Genomic DNA, 23379 nt, shown 5'->3' with positions numbered 1-23379 from the left:
TTTAAAGAAAAAGGCCAAGTCAGAGCACAAACCCTGAATTTAAGCCCTTCTACCAACAAACACTACACATACAAAAAAATTAACAATTGTTGACTAAAGTCCATATAGGGGACACAGTAATGTCTGAAAAGATATACTCTATTTCTCACTCGGCTCTAGTTTACAGAGTTTACAGCACATTTTCAGTGCAAAAACTTGACTACGTAACTAATCTGAGTGAAGAGAGGAAGTTCAAGTATCTGATAAATAAGACACTGTTCGAAAACTTCCAACATACCCAATTAGCATTCACTCAGTATATCTAATTCACATTCAAGTTCCTTTCCAGGCCCATGAGTAAAAACTGCTGTTTATCTTAGTTTATCTAATGCATACAAGAAAATGCAGAAGACCAAGTTTCAGTTTTGTAAGAAAAGCTTAATCAGTATCTACTGGTCAATCTTTATGCATATTATAAAAAACTAATGATATAAAACAGATGCTTTTAAATTTAGCTGTGGGATTCTTTCTCCCAACAAACTCCATTGAAATGTCAATATTTTAGAAACACAACAAATGCCAAACAAGAAGCATTGAAGTAGGACTGATGGATCCAAATTGCTTTTCTTCCCCCTTGTAACCTCACGACAACTCTGATAAGGGAACGTATTCCATGTATAATCTGAGGCTTCCAGCAGAAACTTCAATGAAGTTTAACTTTAGCCATTAAGACAAATGTGAAAAAGGAATTGCAAAACAACTATATTTAGAAACAGTAAAAGTATCTAAAAATGTACCTCACAACTTTGAATGTTCTAGAAGCAGTTAATTCAATAGGCAAAGAACACTATACTTTGATATTTCTTTGTAACAAACTCATGAAAAAGGTTAATAATAAATGGATTACAGAGTCAAGTCTCTGAACCAGAAGCCAGCGATAACCCGTTAAATCTAGCAGTTACTATGCATACATGTAAAAGGTGCATGTGACTTGCTCTAGGAGCATGATTTTGGACAGTGGTTGGTTCAAGTATAACATTCTACAGATTTGTTTCCGTGTGGATTTCCCAAAAGATAAGATAGCCTCATGTTGCTTTGCTGTGTTAACCTTGGAAATAACTTTGCTTTCCTAGTTTAAAGCCTTTCTTCCACATTTGGAAGCAAATCTCCTCTTAAAATATTTAACTTGACCTGTTTGTTTTAAATATTTAACTTTTCCTGCTGATAAAAATAAATATATATACATGTATTATGATCATTTATTCAACAAATGCTAAACAAGTGTTTATTATATGCTAGGAATACTACAATTTGGATCTTATATATCCTCCTCAAAACCATGTTTGAAAGGGTTGGGACAGGGTGGCACTACTGAGAGACTGTGGGACCTTTGGCAGGTGGAGCTTTGTGGGTGGTCTTTATGGCATTGGAGTTATGCCACTGATGGGGTTTATGAGGCTCTTGGAACTTTCTTCTCACTTCTTCTTTATAGTCATTAGATAAACAATTTTGCTCTATTATGCACTCCTGGTATGATATGTTAAAAGGAAACACACATACACACACACACACACACACACACACACACACACACACAAAGTGAATGGCTAAAGACACTATAGGATTCAGAAAAACAGGAACAATTTTGTATACAAAAGCCAGAAAAGAAAGTTAAGAAGTAATAATAGCCAGGTACAATAGCATGGGCCCAGTTTCTCATGAGACTAAGAAGATAGAATCACTTGAGCCAAGGGTTTGAAACTGAGCCAACACATGGAGCATAATCTCACATAGAGCGCTAATCGTTACTGAAAATAGACATCAGATAACATCCCAGCTGAACAATATACCAATGACAAAATCAAGCTAGAGTTCACAGTACCAAGACATCATTGCTCTTGATGTTTAATATCTAATTTTGAAAATTGAACTTCTAAATATAAAATTAAATTGTCACTGGTTAATTTTCATTATATTGTAACTGAAATTCCTTCTATAAAGTTGATATTCATTTGGCTTTCACTTAAAAAAAATACTGACTCACTGGCGCCTGGCTAAACTGGGCATTTTTGATGCACATGGGGAATTCAACAATTTGTACTAAACACCTCTCATATATGACAATGTCACAATGAAATCCCTTTGTATAATTAATAAATGCTAATAAAATCTTGAAATAAGGGTCAAATACAAGAATGAATGAGTAGATAAATGAATAGCCCCAATTCCTTTTACTCATCTTCAGGAAACACAAAAATATCAATAACTCATCCATTAAACATATGAAACTGTAAGAGAAAGATTAAAAATTCTAAGAAAATATTTAAAGACTAATTAAAAGGAAAACAGAGACCTCAACAGTACCAAAATCATACTATAAAAAATGTAATAGGCCAGGCACCAGTGGCTCACGCTTGTAATCCTAGCTACTCAGGAGGCTGAAATCTGAGAATCTCAGTTCAATGCCATGCCATCCCAGGCACAAAAAAGTCCATGTGACTCTTGTCTTTTTTTTTTTTTGCCAGTCCTGGGTTCTGAGCTCAGGGTGTGAGCACTGTTCTTGGACTTTCTCAAGGCTAGAGCTCTACCACTTGAGCCTCAGTACCATTTCTGGCTTTTTTTTTTTTTCTATATATGTGGTACCTAGGAATTGAACCCGGGACTTCATGCATGCTAGGCAAGCACTCTATCACTAGGCCAAACTCCGGGCCTCCATGTGACTCTTATCTCCAATTAACCAACAGGAAGCCAGAACCAGAAGTGGTGCTGTTGCTTAAAGGGTAGGGCACTAGCCTTGAGCTGAAGAGTTCACGGACAGCACCTAGGCTGAGAGTTTAGGTCCCACGACTGACCAAAAAAAAAAAAAAAAAAACAGAATAAGTAAATCTCACTTGGATATAAGACTCAATAGAATAGAACTTTTTGAGGGGAGGAGGAAAAGGATGTCAAAGGTATAAAGACTTGGGGAATGGTCCCCTTAGTATTCTTAAAATTGGAAAACAAACAAACAAACACTGGAAAGTTGGATGGCTCCAGCTGATTCTACAATCCTAGCTAATGAATGATCTAATGATCAAGACTTAAAGCCAGCCCGAGAAGGAAGTCCATGGGACTCATCTCCAATTAGCTACCAGAAAAAGCCAGAAATGGGGCTCTTGCTCAAGTGTAGAGCATTAGCTTTGAGCAAAAAAGCTCAACCACAGTGCCCTAATCCTGTATTTCCCAAGACACACATACACACACACACACACACATACACACACACAAATTCTTTCAGTAGTACCACTTGTAGTGGTAAAGATGATAAGAGAAATATCTTCAGTACATATGTAATATTGCTGTTCAAATCTAGCCCATGCAGAAAAGTCCATGAAAAAGTCTAATTTCCAATAAATCAGCAAAAAGTGAAGCTGTGGCTCAAATGACACAAAACTAGTCTTTAACAAAAAAGCTAACTGACAGATTCTAGGCTTCTGAACTGGCAAAAGAGACAAAGCATCAGACAGACAGGCAGAGACAGGGTTAGGGACGGACAGGGACACACATACACATACACATACACATACACACACACACACACACACTACTGTTTTTACATTTCATAGGGATTTCATGCCTTGTGAGGTCAGAAGGAACAAAGGATAATTCAAAAGATTACAAATAAAAGCAATGCTAGAATAATTTGATGTGACTGAAACACTGACATCCAGAATAATATAAGAAAGGTAAAGCCTTTCTCAGGCAAAAACAAAAGGGTGAAATTTCTATTATTAAAGTTAGCAAAGGATAATTTATTTTGATTGTACATAACTAATTACTTTCCTATACTAAGAGGCAAAGGTAATTCCTTTCAGGTAGGAAAATTAATTTGTAATTTTTGGGCAATTTTAAGAAAGGTTTCTGATTGTAGGCAGAAGCATTTTCTAAAAACTTAGAAACAATGAGGAAAAATACTGTTATATCATTAATAATATCCTTCTTTAATATTACAAAGCCTCTTCAGTTTTTGAATTGGAGATAGATTTTGAGTAAGAACTACTTTTAAAAAGGATTTCAATTTTTCTTGACAACAGGAAGAAAAAAACAAGGTAACCTGATAAATGTTATAATCTGAGGAAGTTCCTAATTTCTTTCCCTACCCATTGCAACAAAGTTTATCTCAAGAAAAATTCAGTAAAGACATCAATTATTTTCCCATTCTGCAAGTTACACCGGAGGAGGGGAATTATTAACAGGAATGATAAAGCTGTACTTGCATTTGGTAACTCAAAGAGAAGCTTACAAATGAGATGTCTCATTAGTTTGAGCAGATGGATCAAAATTAAAGGCTGAATCGCCAACTTTTAATTTCCCAGTAGCCAAGAAGAGCTTGAAGTCTTGCAGAGTAGGACTGCTGAAAATCAACATGAAAAGATTTTCTCCATCTGTCATCACACATGCCTGAGTGGAACACAACTGCCTCCTACTGTTTTTAATACTTTTACGGCAAAGCTGCACATAAAATCTATTAAGTACAGGGGCACACAAGTTTAGAAGATTGGTATGCTGAAACCCATGGAACAGTATGATCGGAGAACACTGGTATGGCTTTTGAACATCATGAAATTTCTCTTTCTTACTTAACACAAATGAGCAGAAATAAAATAGGTTCACTTGTATAAAGAAGTTCTTAATTTCTATTCTTGTTTTTTTTTCTTTTTGGTTAGTCCTGGGGCTTGAAGTCAGGGTCTGAGAATTGTCCTTGGGCTTTTTCAAGGTTTGCGCTCTATCACTTGAGCCACAGCATCACTTCCGGCCTTTTATTTTTTTCTATGTATGTGTTACAGAGGAGTAGAACTCAGGTCTTTGTGTATTCTAGGCAAGCACTCTACCACTAGGCCAAACTCCAGGCTGCATAAGTTTGTTAATTTCTATCATCAAAACTACTTAGTTGTTTGAATGTCACTGTACCATTTTTAAGTGGACATATATTTCAATCATTTTAATACCAATTTAATAAAAATCAAAGTACTTAGGGAAAACAGAAAAAAAAAACTAAGATACTATAGAACCTGAAGATAAGACAAAATAAACTGAAGACATTTTGGTATTTTTGGCTGGGAGAGTGAATATGGCAAAGGTAGTATAAGTAAAAATTCACTAAGAACAGAATAAACTGATTTACATAATTTTTATTACTGCATACTAACTGCTAAGATATTTAAAAGATAACCAAATAGGAGTTAGAAGCTAGAAAGTACCCTTCCTAACAAGAAAATCATGTGCACTGCCTATTTAGCTGTCTTCTCAATAACAACACTTTGACTAAACTGAATAATCTGATGGGCCAAAGATTAGTTAGCAGTTCAATTTGAAGGCTTTCCTAGTATAAGGAATTTAAAGAAGTGAAACAATATCTTAAAAAAAGAACTCTCACCATGAGATGACCGCTTCAGTGTAAAAGATTTATTGCTTTAGCAGATCAGTATTCAAAATTTAAAGGCAATGACCTAAGCTTTACAATATCACTAGCATGAGAATGAAATTTCACCGAGAGATACATAGTTTCAATGTATTTTGTATTTCCTATTATCCTCACTTCATAAAATGTGTTAAGTATTTGAAGACATAACAATTCATCAAAATCAAATAGTATTTACCACAGTATAAACTAATTTACAAATATTCCTTCATAACTCATCCACTGGAACATAAAAATTTACAAGTACATTATATATAATTCAGTGATTATACTTTTTAAGTATAATATCTATAGGTGTAGAAAGACTTAGAAAAAATCATATTAAGTGAAGTAAGCCAGACTCAAGGGAACATAGGCTCAATGGTTTCCCTCATTTGTCATCATCAGTAGAAACCTTGGGCTCTCCTAGCAGAGATTTGCAATAGAGCAAAACCTAGATACATAAGGCCATACAGTATGACACTAAATGAAAAGACCTCTAGGATATAGAAACAAAAGCCATATAATGAGTGATTGTTGTCCTTAATGTACTATGTTATCTCTCATCTCTTTTGCTGTCCCTTGGTTATCTCATATTGTTACAGTATTTCACTTTGTTATCTGATATATTGGATATATGCGTATTTGGTTATTTGAAATTGGATAGGGAAGGGGGAAAACAAGATCAGGGGTGGGGGTAGGGGAGGGGAAATGGGGACCAAGACATGAGAAAGGGTATCAATGTATGTGAATTAATGCACTTCTGTCTGGCAAATATAATGTAACCCTTCTATTAATTAAAATAAAAATCTATATAAAAAAAGAAATAAGACCTCTGAGATCCAGGCAGGGTGGCATGAGCTTATAATCTCAGCTTTAAGGGAAGGAGAGTAGGAAGGATGGTGGGTTGAGGTGAGCACAGGTGAAAAATTAGTGAGATTCTTTCTCAAAACAATGTTCAAGACAGATGCCAACAATCCAGTTATGTTAGATGTGGAGATTAGAGGACCACAGTCTAAGGCTAGCCATGAACAAAGACTATATATAGGACATTATCTGAAAAATAATCTAAAGTAAAAAGGCTGAAAGGGATATACTTGCTAGGTAAGCAAAAGGTCTTGAGTTTAAACCCTAGGACTACCAGGAAAGAAAATGAAAGAAAAAAGCTCTGTCTCCAAATTGAAGAATTTTAACTGAGGATTCTAAAATAAATCCTTACCATTAATTGCTCTCTAAAAAACAAAATCAATTCTGTTTACCTGGTGTCCAGACTTGACTTGCTTCAAAACACTTTCATAACAAACTTCATCCATGTTATTCAATTGTTGCATCTGGAAGGTTTCAAAACATGAAAATTATAAAGTGAAACAATGATAAACTTTCTAACTAGATGTAGTTAAAAAAACTTATGGAGGAATTAGAATACAGAAGTAATTAATGTAACACAAACAACACAGTACTACCTATAGGATATATTTTCAATTTAAAGTACCTCAAAGCCATGATTTCAGAGCATAATTTGAAAGTGTCATGATTTTAAGAATACACTGTCTTGGGGCCAGGAGTTTAGCCTAGTGGTAGAGTGCTTGCCTAGAATGCACGAAGACCCAGGTTTGATTCCTCGGTACCACATACATACAAAAATGCCAGAAATGGTGCTGTGGCTCAAGTGGTAGAGCTCTGGCCTTGAGAAAGCCCAAGGACAGTGCCCAGGCCCTGAGTTCAAGGCCCAGGACTGACAAAACAGAAGACACTGTCTTTAAGGAAATATACAAGTTAAGTCACTATTATTCTAAAGGAAATATTAAAGTTTTCTCTGAGTTTTTGAAAAAGTCCAGTCTTCTATATACAGTTTTCAAAGTGGTGAGAATACAACCGGAAGAAAATGAAGTGACATATAGAATTATAACCTAAAGAAGACTCATATGTATTTAAAATTAGTATGACTGGTGCTTTTTTTTTTTTGCTCAATAGGCACACATTTAAAAATTCTGACATGCTGTAACTGATAGTAGCTAAAAAAGATTAGATGACAAAGAATACTTTATTCCAAGTAATTATTAGAAAATAATCATATCCACTTTGCTCTATAAAATAAATGCCACTAACTTTCTCAGTTCTGGCCAAAGTCATTATTTCACGTTGAAAGTATAACACATGGTGCTTTTTCATATTCTCTCACAGAAAGCAAATCTCTTCTACAGTATTAGTTGAAGCTCTCAGAAATCCAAAAGGATTTCTATTCACAACAAAGAACAAAATTACAATCGGTTATAATACATACTAACAACATCCTGTGGACATGCTTAATAGTTAACTGCATTTCCACTGAAGATAAAAACTGATAAATTTTACTATGAAAAACATCTATATTCGTAACAAATATATATAATTTTTTTGTTTACGGTACATAAGATGTAATTTTTAGAATGTCAAATTTCTAACCCTTCAAAATAATTATGGCATTTAATCACTGAAAACCATTTTGTTAATGATTATAATATTAACATATTGTGATGAAAAATACTTTGAATTTAATTAGCATTAAGCGATTAACCAATTTGTATGATGAACTGGAAAGAAAATAAAGTTTAAGATGGCTGACAAGCCTCTGAAATAATTTTCTTCTGTTAATATCTCTCTATGATAACCATCTGTTGTCATTTAAATTATAAAGCTGAAAACAATCTAGAAACAGTAATACACTTAACCCACTGCTACAATAAATAAACAACTATATATTAAGACAGTACTGAAGAAAATAAGCAACAAGCAATACAGAAGAGTTCTTGAAACAATTAAGCTAAAATACATCTTAAATCGTATATAATAAAACTATCCTCTGTGTATAAGCTGAAAAGGATCTTTTTAAATTGAGAGCAACAGCATTAATATACAAATGTTCTTAGCTCACATAACCTATTTTAGTAATGATCATTTCATAGTTATTAGTAGATACAACAGCATATTGCAATAAAGTCTGTTCAGTAAAATTGCTTCTAGACAAGTAATAATGCAACACATTAAAACAGAGTTTGACACAGTAACACATTTCTATGTTTTTCTCTTTTAGGAAAGAGGTCAAAAGGCCCATGAATATTATTATAAGGCTATTTTCTCTTAAAAAAAAAGTGTTGTTGAACAAATGATAAGCTTTAAACAAAATGAAATACACCTTCACATTCTAAAGTAAGTGCTATAACATGAACTCTAACAAAGAAAATGTTCAGGATAGAAGTAGAAGTTTTTAAACCATAGTACAGAATTTTCAAGATTCCAGTTATATATACAATAAGTATAAACATTAACTTTTTGTAGGAAGTCTTACTCTACTACCAATATTTGAGGAAATATGCTTGATTTTGTTTAGTATGTCATATTTATGGGCTACAGAAAATGTCTTTTTGTAGTCATTAATCTAAGACAAATATTCAACAGCAGTCAATAAATAAAAGCACAATTAAAAGAATATTTACCTTATTTGCACTTTTAATTCCCAAAAAAGTCTGTCCAAGAGGTACTGGTCGGAAACGGCCATCAAAATAGAAAAGTCCAATGTAGGGATTGACATGTAAAAATGTAGCAACATCAAGGTAGTTTGGTAAAGTTGCAGACAGTCCAAGAATCCTTATCATACTCTGTGTAGACTCAACCTAGGTGCATTATTTTAATTAAAGGTTATTTTAATCAAACACAGTAAACTAATACAACTAAGAAATACTTTCACGTCTAAAAATTGTACTCAGAAATGAGGTTAAGGTTCAACCATAAGTTTTATGAAAACTCTGTAAGTCCCAGTCATTATTCAATATGTGTACTAGAACTATGTAACCACTTCAGTAAAAATATAACTATATATAATCATATCAAATAATCTCAGTAAATTCTATAAACTAAAAATCAAAAAGTCAAATTCTGTAATCACAATTTCAGACACCTAACACAGAAACTAAGTTTGGGTAAAGAGCTTCTATTCTGTGGCAAAATGCATCACTATGACCATATGTTGCTGAGCTTAACTTATAGTAGTTTCTGAGGAATTGCTAGTAAGTTTGCTCAGTCTAAAGTAGTCCAACCTCAATAATGTAGGCATCCAGAATCATATGTCCATCAAAACTCTGTGAGCATCTAATCAGTGGGTACTAGAGATGTAGATGCTGAGATTATAGAGACATAGAGAGAAGATCTCAATAAATGGAGGGAGTTTGGCAATTAATGCAGAAAAAACACATAAAACATCTTACCATTAATTTACTTTTACTAAAGAAGTCTTACAAACATGAGGGACATATAGTATCAAGGCCCACAACAAGCAAAGAAACTCTAAATCAAGAAACAGTTATTATACCTATTAAGAAGTATCTTTTGCCACATTTAAAAACGACAATTTTAATTATACTATAATCCTTTGTAGTTCCAGTGGTGGCTTAAAAAGATATGAAAGTGAAACTTGATTTTAAATAAAATTACTGTTTAAAACATTAGGTTTACTGGACACATTTTAAGCTGCTTTGATATTAAATACATGACATTTTGGCAAAAAAAGACATCTTTTCTACTATCGTTCTATTCTAAAATAACCATATCTTAAATGAAAATAATATTAGAACAGTAAGTATTGGAGGACTTTACTTGCAATATGAATAATTTGGAGTTTTTTATGTCTTAAGCAAATCTCCAAATTATATTTGTATAAATACCTTATAGAAATCACTATAAAAGTGATTTTTCTTTATCATCTGTTTAAAAACTAAGCAGTGTTTTATAATGTACTTACTCATGCAAAATTTTAGTTTGGAGAATTTTAGTTTGCTCATTGAAAACCTTAGCTCAATACTGTTAAATACATTTGGGGTTACTTATATTATTAATTACTTATATTATTAATTTTCCCTTTTCTCATCATTCCAAGTGTGTTCTAACTGTGGTCTTAAATCTAGCATGTGATTTTGATCACAGAATCTCTAATGCACTGGCATAGCTTCCTATTATGCTTTAAATACTGAAGTACGTACAGTGTGATACACTACCATCTACTGGCAACATCAGGTAATCACAAGGAGCAAGTACAAACATGAACTTGTTTTCAAAATAAAAAGTTATGAGTACTGGACTGGAATTTTAGAAATATGAAAAGAATCGTACACTTCTGTGAAGGAGATTAAAATTTAATGAGGGGATAATAATGAAGACAGAAGTATAACTTGCAAGTTTGTAAAGACCAAGAAAAATGATAAAAGTTAAAGAGTGGAGGAAACACATTAGAAGTACCATTTGACAGATACAAAACACTAGATTTTTTTCCATTAATGAGCATGTGTAGTAATAAAAAAAAATCCTTACATAATTTGCTACTCCTAATCCTTAGTCAATCGACCAATAATATGTTCTGCTTCAAGTATGATTCATTTCATTTAGAAAAATGGATCAATGGTATTAACAAGGAAGGGAAAGATCAAATAGATGACAGCGGACACATAAGTAGAAATTACAATTAGCCAGACACACAGACCAGCCTTAAATATATTTGTCTGATATACACAAGAAATTGGAATATTTTCTTTACAATAACAAACAAGCAAGCAATAGTTTATGAGCAAGATAGCAGAACACTATACTGTAACTGTATAGCAATGAAATTTGGTAACTATACAGCAATAATTGAGGATGGAATTAATGTATTATACATGTATATGTTACATATTATAGGTTACATATATTACATATCTGTGTAATGTTATATTAATATCTACATCTATATAATTACATTACATATTATGTAAATAAGTCTGTAGTATACAATTCCTGTAGTTTATAATATTCATAAACATAACTTCTAAAATAGGAGACATAATACATATTGTGTGTGTGTGTGTGTGTGTGTGTGTGTGTGTACGTACACATATGCTTACAGGTTTACAGAAATAGCAGCAAGACTGCATTCTATTTTCTTTCTCTATGGTATGTTCTTGGGAATGGAAGTGGTCCTGGTTAAATCCCCTAAAAGACATGAGAATGACAGATCACCTATGTACTACTGATATGTACCTGGCTCCTACTATTCTTCAGTGCCAGAAAAGGTCTTATCAATAGAACTTTTAGCTGGATGAACTAATCTCTGTAAGTTGCTCCCTGAAAATGAATATGCAACATACAGATTTATGTATCACAGTTGCTTGAGAAAGTATAAAGCTTTAAAAGTACCAAGGCAGAAATAAAATATTTCTTGATCAAAATATCTCTGTCTCTCTTCTATGAAAAGGATGTCTGCAGAATTCTTTTTGAGTGCTTTTTTTGAAATCTGGGCCAGCGTACATCCTGGTAGGAACAAGGACCTTAGAGACTCGGCAGTTTCTGACTTCTCTATGCTTCATCCATGACTGACATCTTCTTCTATCCCTGAAATTATTCTTTAATTGCATGTTAACCAAAATTTCTAACTTCACAATTATACTTTGAATACTTCAATTTCCTGTATCTCATGCATGGCTACAAGTATATACTTGCTTTTATGTTTAATTACACAAGGTAGGAAGTGGTTATTTTCCAAATACTTCTCCAGCTCCACCTCCGTGTTAAGAAACCATTTTTCAATCCTGCAGCATATCCTTGATTCATATGCACTTTATGCCTTCCTAACATCAGTAAGGAAGCAGAATTTGCTTTATTTCTCACTACATTACAATTACTAGAATTATGTAGCTAGCACATAACAGATACTTTAAGTGTTCATTAAATAAAATGTTAATGAGTAAAAAGGTATATATCATACTTTACTTTCACACAAATGAGGCTGCTACAGGACAGCTTGCCTTCTCAAAAAAGAATAACATGATATCTTTTAAGCTTAACAGAAATGTCTTAGAATGAGGTTCTACCTCATTCTTTCTACAAAATCAACAAATTAGAATTTCATTGGATGGATAGTGTTTATTAAACCATTTCTTCTGTTGCTGAACATTTGTTTCCAAAATACTGTGTTTTAAAAGGAGAATGTCAATAATACAAGTTTTAGTTTTGGCTTGGAAAGCATGTGGATGTCCTATATAAATTCACAGAAAAGCTGACATCTTTTTCGGTCCTCTTTTCTGACAATGTGAGCAAGACATATTTATAAAAAATTAAAAGTAGAAATATACAATTGAGAATACATGTAGCAACAAGTGTTTAGGAAGGTACACATATAATACAGAGAGACAGAGAGACAGAGACAAAGGAGAGAGAGAGGTACATATAATATAGAGAGAAAAAGAGAGATAAAGACAGAGAGAGACAAAGACAGAGATAGAGGTTGACTATCTTTAGCCTGAAAATTCACTGACCTCATGGGATGGGCTCCAATCAACATGTAGGTACACTAAAAATGCAGTATAAAATTAACCTTTAGGTTATATATCTAATATGGAAATGAAATAAAATTTTGGCTAAAATACTAATTAAAATTCTCTATACCAGACAATCATTTTGCAACTTATTTCCCTTAGCATCCTGGAGAAATATGAAACATGTTCAGATTTTTCACGGGTAGAGAAGAGAGAAGTGGATCAAAACAATACATTTGCCTACGTTCTCTTATATTTTTGTGTTGATAAGTCAATATTAGATTTTCTTTGTGACACAGGTGTAGAATAGAAGTTATCCTGTATTTACTTTGGTCAAAGAGTGAAATAAGACCTGCAAGAACTTAATCATGCCTCTGAAATAAGCTTAGACGTAACTTCCTCTTACCTGCCGTAAAGTACGTGCAACTATGCTTTCTAACACTGGCCCTCTATCTTCATGCAGCAGATGTACTTCATCCAGAATAAGGAGTTTCACAATTTGGGAAAGTGCAACATCCCCAACACTCTTTCTTGTTACTACATCCCATTTTTCTGGTGTGGTTACAAGCATCTACAAAGTAAGAAAAACTGTCATTAAAAAATATCTATACAGATTAGATAAAAATTGCTCAGCATATTCCAGAATTATATTTAATTCACTGTGGATGGCAGTCAAAAACATCTTTTTCTAAACTAGTAGTTCAGTAGTTAGTTACAGCTCCAAAGCTAATTATTTTAGTAAACTGTAATGTGAAATAAAAATTACTTCACTCTTTAAAAAAAAATCTCACCATATAAAAAAGATAACTTTTAAAGTAGCATGCACTGACAATGGCCTCTATCTGAAAAGGGATAGAAAGAAATAAAAGCAGGGCTGGAAGTTTGGCCTAATGCACGGAGACCCAGGTTTGATTCCTCTGTACCACCTACATAGAAAAAAGCTGGAAGTGGTGCTGAGGCTCAAGTTGTAGAGTGCTAGCCTTTAGAAAGCGCAAGGACAGTGCTCAGGCCCTGACTTCAAGCCTGGGACTGGGGAAAAAAAAAGAAAGAAAGAAAGAAAGAAAAGCAAAAAAAGAAAACAAGAATTTGGTCTAGGATGGTTATTACTGCTAGCTTATTGGTATTCAGAAGAAATTACCAGTGATACAACATTTGTGAAAGCTTTCCTTCAATAACAAGTAGTACATGTGGAACTTTAAAATAAAAATGCATTCATTTAGTAGAGCACAACTGGCACATGTAGCAAATAGTGGGTGGCTGGAGATCTAGGAATCTAGTCTTTTGGCTTAGGATAGTCACAAAATCTGCACAGGAGCAGACCACTCGGCAAAACATGTGATTACAAACCTTTTACAGAATCAACTGTTATTTTTAGTTATGTTTTACAGAATCAACTGTTTTGATCCTCTAAAAACACACTGCGACAGAAGGGTGGGTTGTTGGCTATTCTCTACTGCATGAGGGTCATATTAGGAAATAAGCCTGTGTATAGATAGTTCAAAGAGTAGATAGTTCAAAGAGTTCATGAGGTGACAAGTCAAAACCAAAGCACTGTAACTGACAACAAAGACAAATGACCATCAGTAACCCTACTGTGCTTTGTCTTTGCAGGTATTATCATTCACACAATTTTAATACTATTTCACATGACTTTTGAAGTTATATATAGGGATAAAAATATTTTTAAGACTGAAAAAGTGAATTAATTCTTAATAAATGTACAATCCAATGTTATCAACATGACCTGTTGAACTTTGAGAATCATTGTTGCTAGAAACTATGAACAATGTAGAACTTTGCAGTTATAGGTTAATTAACAGAAAGTAATGAGAAAGGTTAAACAATGAGTATCTAAAGTGTGAAATACTATAAATCCAAATGATTTCACTAATTTAATAAAGCTAAAATGGCAACGTTAGTATCACATCAAATTTAACAGAAAAGATGTTACTAGAAATATGTTAAACAGATGCATGAGTTCTTAGAGCTAAATAGTATGAAGAATTCACTGCATTAATTAATATCCATTTATTATATTACACTAATTAAAACTGAATCTCTATTTTGAGTAATGACAGATTTCAAAACAACCCACGATATACACACAAAGCACAAGCCTTTTCACTGCAAGTCCTTAAAGCTCAGGCCTGTATTCATGATTACCTGAGAGGCTGAGATCTGAGGATCACAGTTTGAAACCAGCCCAGGCAGTAAAGTCTGCGAGACTCTTACCTTTAATTATCTAGCAAAAAGCCTGAAGTAGCACTGTAACTTAAGTGGTAAAGTGAGTGAAAAAAGTAAGGGAAAATGCCTAGGCCCTGACCTCAAGCTCTAGTATAGGTATAAAAACAAAAACAACAAGAACTACAAAGTACACTAGAACACTGTAATAAATATGACTGAACCAGAATTTCCTTTTTAATTTTTTTTGGTCGGTCATGGGGCTTGAACTCTGGGCCTGGGTGCTGTCCCTGAGCTCTTCAGCTCATGGCTAGCCCTCAACCACTTGAGCCACAATGCAACTTTCCCGTTTTCTGGTGGTTAATTGGAGATAAGAGTCTCACAGGCTTTCAGGGCTGGCTTTGAACTGTGAGCCTCAGATCTCAGCGTTCTGAGTAGCTAAGATTATAGGTGTGACCCACCGACGCCTGGCCAGAACTTTCATATATTAAATGTTCAGAGAAAATAATATAGTAACAAAATATATAAATTCCAGACATCAGAAAGCTTTACTATCAAATCTTAGGAATCTTTATAAGCATTTTCTTTTCTATATTTGCTTTTACCAAATTAAGAAGTAGTGTGGCTTCAGTTATATCACTATTTCATCACTTCAATTCCCTGAACTAAAATGCCTAGAAAATAAAGTGTCACATTTGCTTAATGAATTGGAACTCATGCAAGACATTTCCATCTGCTCTTATATTAGGGCATGGGTTAACTGTCAATATTTCTACTGTCAACTAAATTTCTTTCAGTACAAATACTTATTCCCTCAGCAGCATAAAAATAATTATTTGAAACTATTCCAATTTTAGCCTGTCCACTGAGAAAATACAATACTTAAAAGATTATACAACATTGTATGAAAATACGTTGAATTCCATTTTAAAATGTTTATCAATTTGACAGAAAAAGAAAAGGACCTAAGACTGAACCAATTAATCTGATCATTCATTTAAATAACAGTTCTAAAAACTTACCTTATAGAATTATTTAGTTTTACATAAATGTTTCATGATTCCTTTATCATTCTTTTTCTATGTGTGAAATATATTTCTTCTCCAGGAAAGGAAGAAAAAACCAGATAATTTTTATCTTAATTTTTAGTTATTTGCATAATCCAGTAATTGAACAGGACTGCAAACCTTTTATCAAAACACTGCAGAGAGGGAGAGTTTCAGTAACTGAAAAATGTTCTGCCTGAATCCAAGCATTCATAGATTATTCCCAAATATAACTCTTTGAATTCTGGGCTAAGAATTATGAACGAGATCACAAAGTTTCTTGCCAAATAATGCCTGTTAGAGGAAAGAGTTTGACTGAGTATGTTATATTCTGTTCTTTTTCTCCCTAAGTATTAACAGACTGAAGTAATCTAACATGTCTTCAGAAAGAGAAAAAAATGTAAAGATTCAAGAGGCAGAAAGTGCTGTTGCTGCATCAGGAGCCAGCAATTATAGACAGATGAGCTCCAGTGTCAGAGTGCAGAGCAGAGGTTCGGGCTTTCTGCATTTGTTGGTAGAAATACATTGTGTCTAAACACAGCTTTATCAACACTTTTTACTGAACAAATGGTTATTGCAGAGACAAAGATGAAAAAAAGTGATTTATGTCCTAGAGTAGCTTGATAAAAAAAATTAAAACTGATCTAGGTAATTCTGGCTCCCTTATCAAAGATCCAATGGCCATAGGTCTGTAGGATCATGTCTGGGTCTTCAATTCTTTTCTGTTGGTCCCCAGGCTTGTTCCAAGCTCTTTTTATAACTCCAGTTTTATGGAAGTTTGAAGTTTGGAAATGACATTCCTCTAGCACTGTTCTTCCTGCTATGAGTTGTTTGTCGATTAGGGGTCTTCTATTACTCCGCATGAATTTTTGGATTTGTTCTTCTATTTCTTTAAAAAAGGTTGGAATATTGATGAGAATTACATTGAATTTGTAGATAGCTTTGGGCAGTATTGCCATTTTCATGAGATTAATTCTCCCAATCCAGGAGCATGGGAGGTTTTTCCATTTCCTTAAATATCCTTTTTTTTTTTTTTTAAGTTTTTAAAGTATCATCATAGAGGTTCTTCACCTCTTTGGTTAGGTTAATTCCTCAGTATTTTTTTTATTTTGAGGATATTATAAAAGGATATGCATTTCTGATTTCAGCCTTGCTCTTCTTATTGGTGGCACACAGAAAAACAACTGATTTTTGTGGGTTTAATTTTAAACCCTGCGTTTTTGCCAAAGTTTTGGATCAGCCCAAGTAACTTGGGAGAAGAGTCCATGGGGTTCTTTAAATACAGATCATGTCAGCTGCAGAGTGCAAGAGTTTCACTTCTTTCCTATTTGGATCCTTGTTTGTCTCCTGCCATATTGCTCTGGTTAGGAATTCCAATGCAATATTGAAGAGGAGTGAAAAGAATGGTCATCCTTGTCTCATTCCTGATTTTAGAGGAAATGGTTTTAACTTTTCACCATTAAACATAATGCTGGTTGTATGCTTGTCATATACAGCCTTTATTATATTGAGAAATGTTCCACGGATTCCTAGTTTCTCTAGAGCTCTTGCCATAAAGAGGTATTGAAGCTTATCAAATGCTTTGTCTGCATCTATAAAATGATGCCAGAATACCAAGAAAGAAATCAAAATAGTGTTTGGAGGAGGAGGGTCAGATAGAAGAGGAGCAGCAAGGGTTACTGGGAGAGAATAGAACTGCTATACCTGTAAGGAACATGGCAAGTTCAACATACTGGAGTTTCATTATGTGTTTGTGTAGAAGAATATAACATTATTATGGAAAAGTTCTTTATAGAAAACATTACCTATATCTAACAAGGCAGAAATCATTTTCATTTCCTTTGGTGAGAACAATTATCCAACAAAGGTTTTAAATGTTAAAATCTTCTCCCCAGGGATGGGAATGTGCTTGCCTTGCATCTATAAATTTGATTCCTCAGTACCACATACACAGCAAAAGCCAGAAGTAGCACTGTGACTTGAGTGGTAGAGTGCTAGCCTTAAGCAAAAGAAGCTGAAGGACAGTGCCAAGGTCCTGAGTTCAAATCCCAGGACTGGGAAAACAAACAAACAACACTTTTCACTAATTTCAATGAATTCATTAGATATAATGAGTAGGTATTTGACTTTAATTATTGAGAAATGTTTGCATTCATTGAAGTAGCTGGCAATATTTTTAGCTAATCCTGCTAATCCTATCATGAAATTACTTAAGTCATATTATATACTATTGTTTAATTACATTATTTTAGCTATTGAAATAATTTTTTAAACAAATGGCTATAGATTAAAAGCTAGTGATTAAAATATTTAAACCTGACTAAAGTTTCTTGACTGAAAAATTAATAAAACTATTTTGAAGTTTTAAGTATCTAGAATTTATTGGACAAAGATGTTCAAATTAATTATAGGAAATGATATATAGAAATAGAACAATAAAACACAAAGTTATTAAAATCCAGCAATGTATTAATTACTACAACGCTATTTTTATGTCATTAAGAAGGCAAAAGAATGCCACTAAACTTTTCAAAAGGTATCTTATAACAGCTGAGCTGTAGTACACTTACTTAAAATTGTTAGTGATCTATGACCTATGCCAAAGAGCAAAATTCATGAATACTTTTTCAATACAATTCTTGCAATGGGAAGTCAGCCTAAAACTAGCACATGCTAGCTCACAGGATTTAGGAATTTGACCTAACTTTATTTATTTTTTTTTTTTGTCAGTCCTGGGTTTGAGCACTGTCCTTGGGCTTTCTCAAGGCTAGAGCTCTACCCCTTGAACCTCAGCACCACTTCCAGCTTTTTTTTTTTTGCCATGTATGTGGTATCGAGGAATCAAACCCAGGCCTTCATGCATGCTAGGAAAGCACTCTACCACTAGGCCAAACTCCTGGACCCAAATTTGACCTGACTTTTAAAAATACACAATCACATGGCAAGTCAACCAAAAAATGCAGAAATTATATGAATGTTTTAACTAAAAGATTAAAGTTACAAGGTTTTAGATCTTATAAATATATACATAATTACTGATGTATTAACTTGTGATATATAAATGGTAGTTCTGATGGCAATAGCTCTGTAATGAAATTTGGCAGTTTGTAGATTATACTGGCAACAAAATTACACTTAGATACTTGGGACATTACAACAAATGGTTTAGTTCCATCTACTTCCTATTTTGTCTAATTTTTAGGTCCCTCAAGTGCTCTCTCAAGAATCTAGTTATGTTTATGTCAAGGATGACAGATTTCAATTATAAAATGAAAATACAAAAACTCACTGGAAAATCTTTAAGCACAAAAGTCATGTCACAGCGCACAGCTGCAAATTGTAAACCTAGTATGAAGAAATACATGTTGGTGAATGTTTGGTTGCCAATGGAGGCAGATTATGGTTTAACTACAAGTCTGATAAGCCCATGGTCATCAGTTGGTGGCAATGTTTTGGGAAGTGGTGACATCTGCAGGAGGCAGGGGTTTAGTTCGAGGAAACAGGTACTGGAACATGTCTTATCATCTGCCCTTTCCTATCTTTCCTCTCTGCTTCCCCAACACTATGAAGTGAGCGCTTCTGTTCCATCCCAACCCTTCATCATGGTGCTCTGCTTGCAAGCCCAGAAACAATGCAGTCAACCAACCATGGACTAAAACTGTGAGCCAAACTACATTTTTACTCCTTTGAGTCTTTACCTCAGGTTTATTTGTGCGGCCTTCTGCCAGTGCCCAGCCTATCAGATATTCATAGATTCTCCAGCCTCTCATTATATAAACCAATCTAATAAATCTCCTCTTATAATTATAAAAATATGTATGTAGTTTTATATTAAAATAGATCTACAATGCTACTTTAGCTTAAATCTCATGTGGTATATAAATGTACATATACATGTAGTTCAGTAAGTAATCTTATATATATATATACATATATGCATATGTTTACATATATGAAAATATCTGTGTGTGTGTGTGTGTGTGTGTGTGTGTGTGTGTGTGTGTGTGTGTGTGTAGTACAATAAGAAATCCTAAAACTTTGGAAGAAGTAGCACACATAATGCTGGGGATTAGGAGACAAGGCTCTCCTGTTCAAGGATACTTTTTAGCTTGTAATCCTAACAATTCCTGGGCTTTGGAAAGATTGCAATTAGAGGCCAACTCAAGCATCAAGTTCAAGAGACCCTACCTTAACTTGTCATTCCAGCCATGCAGTAAGTGTAAATAGGAAGATCGTGATCCAAAAAGTGAGACTTTATTTGAGATATTACTAGACTTAAAAAGGGATGAAGGAGTGGTTCAAGTGAAAAGAGCACCTACTTCATCAAAGACCAGTACTGAAATAAAACAGAAAAAGAGAGAAAAAAAACTACTTCCTAAATTAAATCTGTTTATGCCTATAGTAGCAGGATTCTCTCTGATATTTGACTAGAGAAATTTGGCATCAATTCTACAATATGTATAGTCAAGTCTAATTTCATTAGTCTGTAAAGAACACAATGCTTGATAATTGAAACTTAAAATACATACCAGAGAAATACACAAAATGGTTTACATATGTGCATGTAGAACATAAAAAGACCTCAGCCTAGTCAATACAATATCCTAGGGTCTCACACTATTCAAGTCTCTTAGGCTAGGCACCTGCTACAACTTGCAATGACCTCTTTTTTCCTCCAAAGGAAAGCTTTTCTTATGTGTAATTTTCTTGTGGTAGCAACTTATTCTGTGCTAAATTCTAATCTGTACAATTGAGATATGGCTTACAGAGAATACATTCTCTGGAGTTTCTGTAGTGTTTTCAAATTTGATGAAGTTATGTGCTCTTTGACAGGGAAAATTCCTCACATATGATACTAAATATTTGACTGACGACATCATTGATCTGACATCTCTACAAAGCCAGTTTATCCATTAAATTTTAGTCAATTACAGCACTTTAAAGTATCACATTGTAATGCTAAGCAACTATACCACAAAGTAATGAAGGAAATAAATTTATGCTGTCTTTTTACAAAACACAACTAAAATAATACCAATTTTGTTTCCTCAAACTATTTTCATAAATCAATAGATGTATTTATTTCAGAAGAATTAACCACACATTTATTTGGGGTCTTTGGGAAGAACAGACAAGCAATCAATTCCAAGTCATAAGTAGAAGCTACTTCTTATCAACAAATTAAAATAGGATAAAAGCTGCTGAAGTTTATTTCAATTATAGAAATAAGTGTTTTTGCAGGTACTTATTCACTGGTTCTTCATATTAGTAGGATCATTAAAAAATTACTTAAAAAAAGAAGATAAGCCAGGCACCAGTGGCTCACTCCTATAATCCTAGCTACTCAGAAAGCTGAGATCTGAGGATCACAGTTTGAAGCTAGCCCTGACAGAAAAGTCTATGAGACTCTTACCTCCAACAAACTACTAAGAAAAAGCCAGAAGTTGTGCTATGACTCAAGTGGCAGAGTGCTTGTCTTCAGCACCAAAAGGCTCAAGGACAGGGACGAAGCCCTGAGTTCAAGCCCCAGAACTGGCAAACAAACAAACAAACAAACAAAAAAAACCCAGGCGAACAGGAGGAGGAGGAAAGAAGAAACAGAAGCAGAAGAAGAGAAAGAAGATGATGATGATGATGATGATGATAATGAGAAGGAGCAAGACATATGACCCATTTAATCATAAGTTACCATGATTCCAGAAGAACCTGCTAATAGGAGCTTTTTTTTTTAACTCTCTCACTCAGAGTTCCCAGGCATATAGGGTTAGAAAGCAAAAGAACTAGAACTTCAAAAGCTAACATTTTAAGGAGAAAAAGAGAATTGTACACACTCTCTTATGGAACACTGGTAGGAAATACAATGGTGCAGCTGCTGTCACCTCAGGGCCCAAACCACTCACACAGCACAAGTATGACTATGACATGGAGACAGTGAAATTAATCATTTTTCCGCAATTTCTACAATCTACCAAACTCATAATACTGAAAAAGAAATCAAGCAGAAATTATCTATTTTCTTTTTTAAAATAGCCAACCAGAAACTGAGTTATACTACAAAGAGGGTTTAGAAAATGGTATTTAAAAAGGTTATGAAACATGATACAGTAAAGCCAGGATCACATGAATGATCATTCATTGTAGCACTATGCACATAGCCAAGGTATGAAATCATACCAGATGCTCCTCAATGGGCTGAAAAAAAGATGTACATGCACACAATGGAACTTTACTTATTAATCAGAAAGCATGACATTGTACCAACTGTAAAGAAATGGAAAGTCCTGAAAAAATTATATTAAATAAGTCAGGCCCAGAGAAACAAAGATTGCATCTTTTCTCTCATAGGTTGAAGCTAGAAGTAGCTTATAAAACATGTGAGGATAGGGAGAGATCTGTAAGAATGATGAAGGGGTGACATTGACCAAGATGCAGTGCATTCATAAGCTTCTTTGTTAAATGGCAACTTATTTGTACAACTACTTGACTTTTTTTTAAGGAGAAAAGCAAATATACCCAAATAATTAGTCAACTTACTATATGTGGTTAAGTATAAAAAAAATCTGGATCTAAGCTTTCTTGACACCCATTTGAAAAAGAAATGCTAGTGCATGATTTTAGATACAGAACAAATTCAGAACAAACAAATCAAGTTTGAGAATAGATTCTTCTACAGGACATTATTCTCAGTTGAGTGACACAATATGAGAACATCTTCCACAAACATAACAAATACACAACTGACTAGATGAAACAAACATCCATTTAAAGTCCTTTTGGATAAAACCTTACTCATAAATCTAAATGCTACTGTCTTAGAAGCAATTTTACTTATTTTTGAGATTTAAAAAAATGCATGATATGTCTGGTGGTGGTAGCTCAAACTTTACTACTCAGAAGGCTGAAATCTGAGGACTGAGGTTTGAAGCTAGCCTGGCAGGAAAGTCTGAGAGAATCTTATCTCCACTTAAAATTACAGAAAAAACAGGAAGTGGTGCTGGGCTCTAGTGGTAGAGTTCTAGAATTCAGTAAAAGGAACGCCCAGGCCCAGGGAGTTCAAGCTTGAGGACTGGAAAAACAAATTTTAAAAAAAGCACGATGATGTAAAACATCAAATTATTGGCAAAGATGTAAAATAAATTCATTCTCTTCTACCACTTTTTGTTCTCCACTAAAGTAAACTCTGTGTAATACATCCTTCCAGATGAGAAAAAAAATACAAAACAAAACTAAATGTATATGGTTATCTTTTCAAAAAAATTTACACAAATGGCTGGGAGTTTGGCCTAGTGGTAGAGTGCTTGCCTAGCATGCACAGGACCTGGGTTTAATTCTTCGGGTACCACATACATAGAAAAAAGCTGGAAGTGGTGCTGTGGCTCAAGTGGTAGAGCACTAGCCTTGACAAAAGTCC

At 33.9% G+C, this 23379-nt stretch overlaps 1 protein-coding gene across 3 annotated transcripts in view; it reads right to left on the bottom strand.

Annotated features, from left to right (window-relative positions):
• Window positions 1–23379, bottom strand: part of Ascc3 (activating signal cointegrator 1 complex subunit 3) — a 246784-nt gene that overhangs the window by 151980 nt on the left and 71425 nt on the right. For all 3 annotated transcript variants that reach the window (XM_090338378.1, XM_090338376.1, XM_090338377.1), the window contains 3 exons: window positions 13148–13312; window positions 8896–9072; window positions 6679–6750 (listed from right to left, as the gene is read on the bottom strand). In XM_090338378.1, coding sequence (XP_090194504.1) covers window positions 6679–6750; window positions 8896–9072; window positions 13148–13312 — 414 coding nt within the window. The remainder of the gene's footprint in view (window positions 1–6678; window positions 6751–8895; window positions 9073–13147; window positions 13313–23379) is intronic.

This window comes from Megascapheus bottae, chromosome 8 (assembly GCF_031878675.1).
Source record: "Megascapheus bottae isolate mThoBot1 chromosome 8, mThoBot2.hap1, whole genome shotgun sequence".
Taxonomy (NCBI): Eukaryota; Metazoa; Chordata; class Mammalia; order Rodentia; family Geomyidae; genus Megascapheus; species Megascapheus bottae.
This window is presented reverse-complemented; position numbering and strand designations above follow the sequence as displayed.